Source organism: Corvus brachyrhynchos, unplaced genomic scaffold (assembly GCF_000691975.1).
Source record: "Corvus brachyrhynchos isolate BGI_N302 unplaced genomic scaffold, ASM69197v1 scaffold595, whole genome shotgun sequence".
NCBI classification, from domain to species: domain Eukaryota; kingdom Metazoa; phylum Chordata; class Aves; order Passeriformes; family Corvidae; genus Corvus; species Corvus brachyrhynchos.
Genome location: NW_008238373.1, coordinates 1,120,992 through 1,134,388, shown reverse-complemented (window position 1 = coordinate 1,134,388; position 13,397 = coordinate 1,120,992). Strand labels below are relative to the sequence as shown.

The window sequence follows — 13,397 nt, the reverse complement described above, 5'->3', positions numbered from 1 at the left end:
GTGTGTTACTGGTAATACTGTACATGGTTTAGGCAGCTGGCGAGTCTCTCAGCAGATTGCCCTTCAGCTGATCAGTGTCAACTGCCTGCGACACAACTCTGAGGTATTGCTTGCTCTGTGGGCTGACATTTAACATTAGCAAAATACCATCTCATCACACCTTCCATTTTACAAAATCCTATGCATAAATGCTTTTTTTGCCCCCCAATGACTGGACAATTCCTTGTACGTTTGCTATTGTTTTACGGAAGGTAATGGGCCTGTTGGCTCAGAAATGCCTGGGCATTTCACACTGTTCACAGCGATTTAAGGCCGGATGATTTAAAAAAGTACAGGCGGTACAACTCCACTGAGCTCCCTCATCTTCATCTGTGTCTGGAACAGTCTTTGGTGTTTTCACAATGGACCTCTGATCTGTGACATGGAAGAGATAAGATAAGCAGTTACTAACTGAAAACAGCATGGAAAGAATTTTGAGATTTTTTTTTTTTTTGAAACTGAGAACTATATTGTTCTTCTGAGAACAGCATAGTTATTACAAGTGACAGAAGCAGCTTTTTACCGCCCCCTTGACTACAGCTTGATTGTAAGTCAGCCAAAAGGCTCAAGGTAAAACTATGAAAAGCAAGTTTCCCATCCCTTAACTCTGCTTTCTTCTCTCAGTTCAAAGCTATTGTATAAAAAGGAGGTAAAATTTGCAAATTAATCAGCACAGGAAACACAGACGAGATTTAGAAGTTTGAGGTCTACGGAGTGGTCTAAAATTCATTCTGACAAGAACTAAGTGCTCTGTAACCCTTTGACATGTTTAACTTTTTGATCCTAGAACAAAGGTAGCAGTTCCTCCTCAAGCCAGCTCAGCAGGAGATGTACTGAAGAAAAACCAATGCCTGGCTCTGTAACATTAGAGTAATCCTCCCTACCACACGAACACATCTTTTTGCATGTGCTAGACAACAACCTTCAACTATTTTAAAAGAGAAAAGAAGGAGAGAAAAAGGATGAAAAGGATGAAAAGAGACATGAGCGACTTCTCAAGTTAAGGATTCCCAGTTTAAGCAACTGCAAAATCCTTTAGCCCATTATTTCATCTGGAGAACATCTCATCAGCAACTAATCAATGGCAATTACTGCAAAATGACAGCAAGAGCTTCAGGAAGTACAGTGGTACTGATCACAGTTGCAAGAATTATTTTTATTCTTTTGTGAACAGCGGTAATCGTGGTTTAAGTCAAAGCCTACATGATAGCTAAATTGAAGCTTAAAATGAAATGAAAATTCAAGTTAACGAAGAACTAAGATACAGCAGTGATACTTTTTTTAGAAGAAAGAAGAAAAAAAAGATAATTGATAGAGGGACTTTAGAGCTTTATAAACCAGTCAGTGTTAATTTTGCATTTTCAAGACAGATTGAATGAAACACTTAAATTTGTGAGTTCCTAAAAGATAAGCCAATAGAAATGTTTCGTAACAATTAGTCACAAAAAATTAACTTTTCTTCTTTGATGGATTAGTTTTTATTTACTGTAAAAGGAACTACATAATTGACAGAACTTGTAAGTTCTTCATGCTTTAGTAGTAAAATGTGTCTAATAGGAATGTGTATGGATTTAAGTTTACTTGGTATTTTCACTACCAGGTGAGGTAATGAAGGATAAAAAAATGCTTTATAAAGCATGAAGAACAGTATCGGTTTGGAAGTGTTGCAAACAGTCTGCAGGACAAGAAGTCCAATTTATCTAGACCATTTTACAATGCAGAAATGTCAGAAATCTGTAAGATGAGATTCTGTAACAACAGTTACTGCACACTACAAGGACCAATCACATGCACACATGTATTATGTGGAGAACTTCCCCGACAGAAAGACTGCACAGAAACATCAGTGGATTCTGTTTCATGTGGTGGTCTGCCTAAGGTCATAGTATGATGCTGCTCCAAACAAGTTAATTTCATTCTCTGCTTTACATAAAACACAAGAGGTAATTGTTCTGCTTTGTTTGGCATCCTGAGAGGGATAAAAATAAGTAATGTGCAAACTAATGACAAGTAGAATGTTTAAGAGTGGCTGATATTCAGCAATACTGACTGCCATACTGGACTGCATCACCTTCCTCTTCAACTATCTAGAACTATATTTACCAATAGTCAGTAGTCAGAAGAGGCTTTCATGTAACTTTTTATTACATATTCTACAGTAGCCATGAATTCCAGTCAGGGTAACCAACCTGAGTTGTTACTACATCTAAGTAAATCTACTCTTTTCACTATGGATAATGGTGAAGTCATTTAAGTGAGTTTCACTGATCCCTAAACAACGTACCTCATGCTCATTTTTAAAGAAAAGACAGATGCTTCCATTACATAAACTACCTTCTAATGTATTATCCATCTTTAACATAACTCATTTAATATACTTCTCTTTCCTTAATGTATGAATAGAGAGGAAACAAGAGCAAACAGAAGCACACTTACTGCCAATACAAATAAAATGCAAGGTTTGTATGCTTTTGAAGTAATCCATTTCATACTCAACACTTGAGCAAGATTCATAAATTAGAACTTGGCATTAGATACAGAACAGGTATTTGTATCAAATCCAAATTTTATCAATACAATACCTTTGGGTTTTGGTGGCACGGGACCAAGAAATCCAATATTATCGTAAAAATTATGAATAGCGCTGGGATTAAAATGTGGTCCTAAAAATAAAAAAAAAAAGGTGCAGCAGTTTAAAAAAACAAACTTGAGTAGTGAGGCATATCAGTTTTTTCTGGCAGTAACTCTGTAACAATACTATTATTCACTTATCACTTTTTATATCAAGGTGTCAATACAGACCCCAGTGAGATATTAGTCATGCCAGCAATACACTTTAAGAAACTTATTGCCCAAAATATGCAATATAAAATAAGTCAGAGACAAAATCTAGCAAACCAAACTCCTTAGAGGTATCCTTCTGCCACTCTTTAAGATAATTTTGTAAGTAAATCTTAGTTGACTTTTTTCACATTGCAACTTTACTCAGAGATATCTTACCTACTATGCAGTGTATTATACATGCTTAGAATTAAAACTCAGACGAAGTTCTAAATGCAATTTACTGTAACAAGCAAAAAAACATCACCCACCATTCACTCTTAAGGTCAGGTTTTTAGTGCAGCATTACATTCAGCACACCTGTCTACCTTCTCCTGAACTGCAAGTACATTGTCTGAAGGAGAACTTTTGTGGCTCATGTCCCAACTGATCTAACAGCTCACTGCTGCTGAAATTGGGAAGTATTAGTTCCTTCCCTCTCAGTATCTCAGTTCTCCCTTCCCGTGCCTCTCCCTCACATCAGCTGTAGCAAGCTTTTCCAGCAATGCAAGAGTTGTAGCTTGGCTGGTGAACAGAATCAGCTCTGCAAAGGGTCTAAAAAACTACTACAGAGACAGAGTTCAGTAAGTGGCAAGAGAGAAGCAGGAAGAGAGGCGGCTTTCTTGCTGGCAGCTCTTGAACTAGCTCAGCTGTCTCTTAATTTCACCCTCAGGAGCAAAGGCTGAGTCCCTGCAGACAAGTAAAGCAGAGAGCATACTGGAAGTTACAACTGCACTTTATATTTGCTAACTTGAGAGGCTAAATACAGACAGAAGTGGAAGACAAAAGAGAGAGATGGACACATATATATAGTTGTATCATTCAAAAAACTTGTTCTCTCTCTTTGATACTCAGATAACGCGATCTCCCCCCCTCCCCCCAGCACTTAATAAATAAATGGCATCACAAACTTCTCTCTTCTGAGCCAAGTATGAAATAGGAATGACTGTGGGATTACGAAAATCATATGGCCAACAAAAACAACAGACTTTAAAGACAGTTACTTCCTTGGTTTCACTCAAACTAATGTGAAGATTTTGCAAATAGTGTGGTATATCATTTATGTCATCATTTATGACACAGACCTTTTTGAAACATGTGGACAGTGAAAAAAAAAAATCAACATTTACAGTTACTGATGGACTAAGACATACTGTACCTCTTGCTTGAAAAAGATCAATCTCTTTGGTTAGGCAATCTATGTCTATCTGCAGCTGTCTGTTACAACTTCTTAACTGTTGCATTTCTTCCAGCTGAAAAAATAAATCTGCCTGTTAGTCTAATTTTCCCAGTTTAATAACAGTTATCAGTCACACACAGGTAGACAGCATTTAGTTATTTCAGAAATGATGATAGAAGAATCTTCCCTAATGACCACCTTTCTTTTAATCCAAGCATAATCTTAGAAAAAGCTTCCAGACCCACTGAATAGTTCTCTCTCACCAGAGTTCAGAGCTGACTGAACAACTCCAAACAGCAGACAGGGCACAGCCAGTGGTCTGGTCCAGCAGATCAATGGATGATCAGAGAGCACTGAAAACTGGTGCATTAATCAGTTTATTTGAGCTCAGTATATGCACAAAGACCAAAAAGTACTTAGTGTGATAGCAGTATGAGTATTAAGTCGTAGTCTGAAATGCTAGAAAGGATTACCAGGTCAAACCTTTTGTGACTGTCTTTAAAAGCAATACTTCATAAAGTGATCAGCAACCTGCAAGGTTGTGGTTAAACAACACATTTTTAGTCCCTACTCTAAACTATACTGTTTACCAGCTTAAATCTAAGTATACTGCCCATCCCTAGTCTATTGTCAATATATGAATAACCCCTCTTTCAATTTATTGTGACAGACCACACTTGTGGTTTAGGTTTATACCCTACAGACATTTCAACTTACTGATGGAATTTGGGAAACAGAATTCGATCTTTTCAGGCGCCTTCGTGTTAGATTATTCTCCATTTCATTGACCTCTGATTTTAGTTTATCCAACTTTTTCTTTTGAACCTCAAGTTCTCGTTGAAGTCGCTCCATCCTGGCCTTCTGGTGTACCAGTAAAGCTGCAATACATAAAGTCCCATTTTATCTACTTTATTATCCTCCACATGGCAACACCAGATAAAGATGCAAGTTAGGATTCTTTTGGGAAAAAACAGACAAAACCACTATTACAGACTGCTTTTCCATTCTCCTCACAAGAAAATCTCTGCCATAAGACAGAAAGTGCTGTTTTTGAAATCAGCACAAACTAACTACAGACAAGCGAATATGAGAAAGACATACAACATAATAAATGGCCATGCAATATTTAACTATAATCTGTAAAAACCTACAAGACTGACTACCCAAAGCCAGCAACTAATATTTCTTTGTGTATTCAGCCTAACCACTGTTAAACAGGTAACATGAAGAGGATTTCAGACAGACAACTGCAATATGGAGCACTACATATGCTTATTGCAATTAGGATTGGACCCAGTGTTCATCATAGTAGGACCCATCAAATGAAACCAAACCAGAAGTAAGCACACCACTAGCAAACTGTGATATTTATCAGCAGCTGGATGGTGCAGAACCATTAGTTCAGCTTCTAATGTCTAACACTGCTTACTATTTCTAAAGCAAAAGGCACAAGGAGACCTCATTTAGAAACAATGAAGTTAGCATTTAAACCAGTTTTTTAAAGGTATGAAGAACCTAAGTAGCAGATGACACAAATTCATGCAATCTAATGAGTTCATTTCATTGAAGGCACATTTACTATCACATATCATCACAAAAGCAGATTTCACTGCTCAAAGTAATAATCACCTTCTATAAAAATGTATTTCATTAAAGAAACCAAAGAATCATTTTAACTTCTGCGCAGCCATTCATTCATCCATTAAACTAGTAATTCATATAAACTGTGATCAGTTTCACAGACTATGAATACTTTTATATCACCCTGGAAATTAAAAAAAAGTAGCAATAACAAGGTATTTTAAAAAGATTGAATTTGCCTCACAAAGTCTTTAAGCCAAACTCTAGCTGGAACATGATGCTTAGATCCTCACGATTTCTTCAGGTACCAAAAAACTAGAAGCACTCAAATCTGGTTGCCTAGGTTTCCAAACTAGTAGCAGGAGAAAAAAATAGCACATTATAAAGATGCAACTTTCCACATCTTTGGCAAGAACTGTCTTCTGCTCCAGCTCCTGCCTGTTCATTCATTCATTCACACATCACATTTTGTCTTCCGGAGGTTCTTCCAAAGGAGGAACCATGTCAAACTATTTTGGAACAGTGTAACAGACTGTAAGGCCTTACTGAGATCGAGCCTAGGCTTTTGAGTCACATGTGTTCACAAGATACTGAAATGACACCTGCCTTTTGCTAGGTTTTGTACAAATCAGAGAAGTTTTCATAAACAGACACCTTTATTTTGGGTCACAGTAATTGCACTACAGTAAAAATTGCAGCTGTGCTCATATGTAATATAAAACCATAATAACTGAAATCTCAAGATGGATTTTTGTTGAAGACTTGGAATTTTCAGGTAAGTAATCTCAATAGACAGTCTCTCCTCTCAAAAAGCCTTTTACAAACAAATGTAGCTGCAACTCTAAAGAAAGGAAATCAAAGACTACCTTGCCTCTACTCCTGCAGGGAGCATACAAGCCCTTTCTCCTGCTACATTTTATTTCCACTTTTAGACATTTCTGTTTTCATTACCTTGGTAAGACTGCTGAGGCACCACAGCTATGCTCCACTGACCAGACTCAGAACTCTTCAGACCTGTTAAACTGTGGATGCAGGCTGCTGGGGAGTAGCCAGTGCTGCTGGATGTGGTAGGTGAAGAGCACAGTTACCAGAATATCAGGTTGCACGGCATGGCATGGCCTCAAGAGTACAACTATGACTAAGACTTTGCCTGTACATCCCCCACCTCCTTTTTTGTTTAAGCTACTCTTGTAAAGGAAAAAACCCACCATTTCTCATTTCGATGTTCTCCCACTTGTGAGGCTGGGAAATTTAGCGGTCATTACAGAACTGCACAAGGAGGAGAAGGCACTGATGGATGCCCACAGCACTACTACGTGCTTTTCATTTTCATGCCATGTCTGAAAAGCTATGTAAATTATTCTCATATGAGCTTTGTGACTACCATCTGACAATTTCAAATCCCAACAGGTTTTAAAAACACACATTAAAAATTACCACTATGATTAAAGAAGAATCACTTGATATCATATACTATTCTTCTATTATTAAAAGTAACTTTGATAAGGAACTTGGAAGAGATTGGTTTAAGTAGAGACTTCCACATATAATTTGGTAATTTTGCTTAAATACCAATTTGGCAGCTGCAGGAAAACAGTGGTGGGGGAAAGACAAAACCCCCCCTGCCTTTCAGTGCGGTATTTATGAATGGAAACTGGCAATTTAAGTATTCAGCTCCCTCTAGTGTTGCTCAGAGCAACTGAAAACGTTCAGAAAAACTGCAGTTCAATTTCTTAATTAAGTGCAAACAGGATACTTGGCACATTAAGTTTTTTGCACTTCTGCACGTTTGCATTCAGCAGAGCGCAGTACACTTCAATGCTCTGGCAGATGCCACTGTTTCCTCTGACATTCAAAGTGCACATTTTTCACAAAAATGATATATATCATCATATTACAGGGAGCATGAAAGTCTGGAGGACAAAAGTTCACTCTTCCTCTCCCAGAGACCTTCTCAGTAAGGCACTAAATATACCTTTAAGTTTGTAAATGTACGCATAACTGTTTTCTCAAAGACTCTGTGCATGTGAATTTTAGAGTGTCTTTTGTTATTTTAAGTGTTTCTAAGATAAATTCTAATCTAGGAATACAAAGATTTCACTCTATTCTATAGACCTACTATTTCTTAAATTTCTTAGTTTGCCAGATATGGAGGGGATTTCTGGCAATGCAATTACTCTGTGGCAGGAGGTTAATGAAGTCTCAAAACACACTTATGCTTATGCATGCTTTCAAAACCTGTATTTGAAGCTGCACAAAATTCAGTCATTTGATATGCAAATTCAGTAGTTCAAACTGATTTTTTTGTTCTCTCTTTTCAATACTCCCTTCACTTAATTTTTAAAAGGAGCTTCACTGACGAGTGGGGCCGGATATACAGAGCCAAATACAAGGTGGTATTTTTTTCTTAAACCACATGATGCAATGGGCTCAGAGCCCCTTGGAGTATGGGCCACAGCTTTATCTCATTCAAGTCCTTTTTCTTAAACATCTACAAGGACTGGCTAAGAATTAAGGAAATTTGTTTCCTGCAGCTTTATTTGTTTTTCTAAGTTTTAAAAAGCTCCAAGAAACCAAATCAAGAGCTGTGCAAAATGTTAATTTACTAATCTAGTTTATCAATTAATTACATTAAAAACACAGTGGCAAGAATTGCTAAGGAAACATGCATCCACATATATAACTATAGTTGGTACCAATGATTCACTCAACTTTGCACACCATCCTCTTTCAAATTAAAGAAAATACTATGAAGAAGTCAGACAGTCAAAGACATGTAATACTTAACCAAAGGACTTAAGCTCCCTAGTAAGAAAACATCAACCTATTGATTTTATTACACAATTATGTATTTTCTTGATTGAATGCCTTCCCATTATACAGATGGAAAGCTATATGCAGAATGAGCAACTATTAAATAACTGTTCAGCCTCATTACTCATCACACGACTTGCATGCTTACAGAGTGTCCATCACAAAAATGTATGAGTACAGAATTTTCAGTTTCTAACAGGATTTCACTTTTTTATCCATAAGACACTTTATACTAAACTAAATTACATATATATTATATATTGAAATCTCACTTAACTACTTCATATTAATAAAACTAATTATGAATTGTAATCTCTGCTAAATAATGGGAATACTCCTGTGCAGAGACAGAACTGATACTGAAGAGAGGAATATAAAAATGCATCCCCTTTTGGCTGTCCTTCTGGGCATGCACCTAGCATTATTCTTCTCACAGCATTATGAATTCTTACTGACTTCAATAGGGGACACATGCACTCAATATTTCCACAAGCAAGTCCTCAGTATCTCAAACTAGAGTCCTAGAAAACAAGAAACACCCCTCAGCAACCAGTTTTGAAAAGTCTGGTGACAGCAAGTTTCTTAGGATCACAGAGTCAGTGCCAGAGATACAACCAAGCCTTCCAGGGAAATGACACTGATTTTATCTGAGCAGTACGCACTCTTTTACACATTATATAACCTCCAGGTTTGGCAGAAAAAAAGACAGATCTGGGGCAGCCTTCTATTACCCCCTGTGACTTTCTTGGGAGGCAAACCAGAAACATAATCATGGAAGGAGACGGGAGTGCCTACACACACCATAATCAAGTAAAACTTCTTAGATGGCAAGCACCGGCACCTAGAGAGAGGTCCAACACATCTTCTGTTCTCCTGGGTTGGGCCATGCATATAAATGTAAAGTAAATAAAAAGAGCAAAGGAAATTTCCTTTGACATCAAAGCAACTCTACCTTCCACCTCAAGGTTTCTTTTTCCCCAAACCAGTTCTCCCTGCCAAGATAAGGAGCATTCTGGCAGAAATGGAAAAGCTGATGAAAATGCATTTTTCTCCAATCGTGGCCAGAGAAACTACTCATCTTCTCTGGCTAAAATTAAACTGAAACAAGCACCTAGCATGGAAGGCTTCTGGCAATTTGGCTAAATTATAAGCAGTTTAGAACACAGAAGACATCAAGTAACTCAAATCCCTTTTTGTATGTAAGAGGAAAAAACCCCAGTGCTAAGTGTAAGAAACATGTTTAAAAGCAACAATTAGGATTTCCAGACATCAATACCATACAAGTAAATCTATCACAGACTTCTCAACTTTCCAAATATTAATGATAACAAAAATGTTAGAAATACTGCACTTATTGCAGAAATGGAGCACATATGACAGAAATCCAAAACACCTCTAGATGTAAAGAACTTCAGCAGCACAAGTGAACTTTGTAGTGAAGGACACAGAAGGATGGTGTCTTCCTAAGGTCCCTTGTACCAGCCCACGTCATACATCTACACATCATCTAAAAGCTGCATCTTGGTGTCTGGAAGAGCTGGGCTCCACAGCAGGTAGGAGGTCAATGCTTCTGGAATTCTAGGTTGTGTATCAAGCTTGCCTCATCTTGATAAGCAGAATGCTGATACCTGCAGCTTTTAGAGATTGTGCAGGACGTTACAGTGGCCATCACTACCAAGGGTACAAGAGATAAAGAGGCAGACCTGGCAGAAGTCGGTGCCCTCAGAAAGGAAAAACAGAAGAAAGGGACAACTCCCCAAAAAGTACCAAAAATGAAGTTTTGCAAACCCCTAAAAAGTACCCAGCTTGCTTGGGAAGCAAGTTCATGATCTAGAAGAGTGTTTTAGAGCCTAAGTACAAGATTGCAATTGCTTAATTTCTGGGTATATGAAGTTTTCCAGGACTAAGACTAAAACAGACAGCTAAGTCTTCCTCCAAAGTAAGAAAAGGAAATACGACCGGGGGGGGGGGGCAATTTGTTTTGCTTACCTACAGATGAATTTTCTGAAGTTCTTTATGCACTGAACATAAGAGAATGTAAGGATGATTAGCTTTTTGGTTTTGACACATAATCTTTAGAAACTTTTGAGTTAGGATTGACTATTCCTCACCAAAGATGATTATATCCAGAAGTAGTGCACAAGCTAGAATCGCTTTTTGATTTACTTCATTACTATAGTACTCCAGATGCAGACCTGGCTTTCTGTGTCTTGATCACTGTACTTACTTACACAAAATAAAATGGCAAAATTCATCTGAAAAATGTTTACAGTGGTCATGGAACAAGCCAGTTTTTTTAGTTCTGAACTGTTTACTAAGTCCAGAGAGGACCAGTGAGGTCAAAGACAAATTATTTTGACAACCTATCATGAATACTGCTTAAATATCCTAAGACTCATCCCACATCTTTATATAAAAAGCTTACAGCAGAGTTAATAAACTATCAAGCTGGTCATAAAAGCATGTACACCCATGAAAACAGAAGGAAAAATATTAACAGGTTATCTTGCTGTACCACATATTCTAAATTTTACTCTTCCATTACCACTGAACCGTTAAAACAGATTCCTTTGGCTTGGCGCTCCTTCTCACATTTTAAAATGTAACAGAAGTATCAAGACTTTAAGTATTTTATTGTCAGGCACAGAGTAGGAAACATGGAGGCCAACACTTTATCCCACTAATTGCTTTTGAAGTCTGCTTTTCCTTCTTCTTAAATAACACTTGCAAAAAAATAAAAGGGGAACATTATCCAATGCAAACAGTATCTCAACTGATTCAAAAATCTGACAGTGGAATTGTAGCTTTAAATCACTCGGACAAGTCGAACAAACGTACACGTTTCTTTCAGAACAACATAAAAATGAAGATGGTATGACTCCATTAAACAGATAACGTACCTGCTTAAGACAAACACAAGAATATCTCCAAATATTCAGTTTCATATCTTTACCATAAAAAGAAATCTATGATTTGCTTATAAACCACTTTTATTTATTTAGGAAACACTCACAAATGCTAAAATTAAAGATATTATATTAACATCACAAAGGTTCCTGTTCTGCAATCTACATACTGAATTGACAACCTGGTCAAAATCTCTACAATTTATATTAAGAATATTACCTTGCGTGTAGGCAGCATCATCAGATCCCATACTCAATTTCCGTGCATCACTGATCCTATCCACATGTGCTAAAACAGGGTCAGTAAGATGCTGGATACCCTCTGGTTCAACATAGTGATCAGGAAGGTTTAGAAGGTTTGTAGGTTCAAAAGTTGGGGACACTACCCCTGGGGAAACTGCAGGGGGCTTATTTGGAGAAACTGTAATTTTAAAAGTATATTTTGTGTTAGGCTGCGTAACAACCACTCGAGGAGAGGTTGCAGTGGTGCTGTTGCCCACTGCTCGACTCTTGGGTGGATGGTGATGAATAAATGCAGGACCCATGCTTACTTGACCAGACATATTCCTAGCAGTAGTAGATACTCCAGGATTTGTCGATATGAAAAGTGTGGGCTGGTTCCGCACAAGCTGATCATCTCCTGTTGTGGCATTTGCTGAAATGTAGACCTTGGGCTGACCACGTGTGATCACTTCATCAGTATTTGGAGGACTGGCCGATATGTAAACAGTGGGCTGACTTCTACTTAATGTCTGGCTGTTGAGGGAAGAGGGAACAGTGGAGGTGCGAGGGCCAGTTGAACGCAACTTAGAAGAACTGTTTCTTTGTGGCGGTTCAAGTTTGATTTCAATTTGATTTTTGCGAGGTCCTGTGGATATATTCTGAATGTTGTATTGGCTATGAGCAGAAGATTGTGAGCTACCAGATGAATGAATCATAGGTGCTTGTGGAGTAGTAGGAGAACTGATAGGCATGTACACATGAGAAGTCTGGTGGCCTTGCTGGTTTGGCTGTGTTGAGTGTTGCGATGAGGTATGTGGCGTAGTACTGGATGTAGGAATAGTAGTCCAGGGACTTGGCTGAGAAGGCTGGTACACTTGCTGAGGGTGCATGGGATTAAACTGAGATGCCCAGCCTGGCTGCTGCTGTGTCTGTCGAGTACCACTAGGAGCTGTGATGTAAGGCCTAATATAGATAGAATTTCCCTGGGGACTGTTAAGTACAGGAGGAGGTACACCATGTATGTGCAAAGACGTTGGGGTATTGCGACCAGGCTGAATGTTTGGGGCTAAAGTTACCATAATGGGGTTGAATCTGGGTGTTTGTTGAGACAAGTTAGATACTCCTTTGCTGCCTAGGTGAAATCCAAGATGCTGCCCTGGATTAGAAGCACTAACTGTATTAGCCATCCCAAAGACATTAAATCCTTGTGGAACCTGCGCAGGTGCGTGTCCATCACTAACACTGTGAGCTAGAGTCCTACTTCCATTCATTCTACTTCCTTCTCTTCCATGGTGATAGATGTTCTGTGACTGCAAATCCAAATTAAGAGATGTCATGTGATTTCGTAGTCCAGGAATCCCAGAATCATCCGAAAAACTTAGGTCTCCTTCACCGTAGAGATACTTTGTGCTCTCCTGAGAGAGAACTGCACAGCAGGCATCCAAATTATTGTTATTCTAAAAAAGACAGATGAAAGTTTGACATTACTGATAAAATACTCTCATAGTTACGTACGCATCCATCCAATCATAACTGAAAAATTAACAACGTAACATCAGACAGAAAGCTTTAGGTGGCTGGCTAGCATAGCTGCTCTACACACACAAGGGGCTTGCATGTGAAGCTCACTGTTCTGGGAACAGTGACTCAGCCAGTGGCACCAAGAGTGGAGGTCTGCAATGTCTCTGAAGCAGTGACAGGGAGATCCCGGACTTTGACAAGCTAGCTTTATACAGTATGATACACCTTGGATGAATACTCTCCCTATTCCTTCTCAGTTTCAGAACCATCTTCAGCAGAGACCAAATCTCTGGCTTTAGGGAGGAAAATGACAG

The 13,397-nt window shown here is 38.3% G+C and overlaps 1 protein-coding gene across 1 annotated transcript in view; it reads right to left on the bottom strand.

Moving 5' to 3' along the window:
* Nucleotides 1-200: 200 nt before the first annotated feature.
* Nucleotides 201-13,397, bottom strand: part of TAB2 (TGF-beta activated kinase 1/MAP3K7 binding protein 2) — a 56,051-nt gene continuing 42,854 nt past the window's right edge. Inside the window, exons 3-7 of the mRNA XM_008635318.2 lie at nucleotides 11,561-13,019; nucleotides 4,757-4,917; nucleotides 4,019-4,112; nucleotides 2,622-2,702; nucleotides 201-414 (exon numbers count right to left, since the gene is read on the bottom strand). Of these exons, the coding sequence (XP_008633540.1) occupies nucleotides 269-414; nucleotides 2,622-2,702; nucleotides 4,019-4,112; nucleotides 4,757-4,917; nucleotides 11,561-13,019 (1,941 nt within the window). The 3' untranslated portion in view covers nucleotides 201-268. The remainder of the gene's footprint in view (nucleotides 415-2,621; nucleotides 2,703-4,018; nucleotides 4,113-4,756; nucleotides 4,918-11,560; nucleotides 13,020-13,397) is intronic.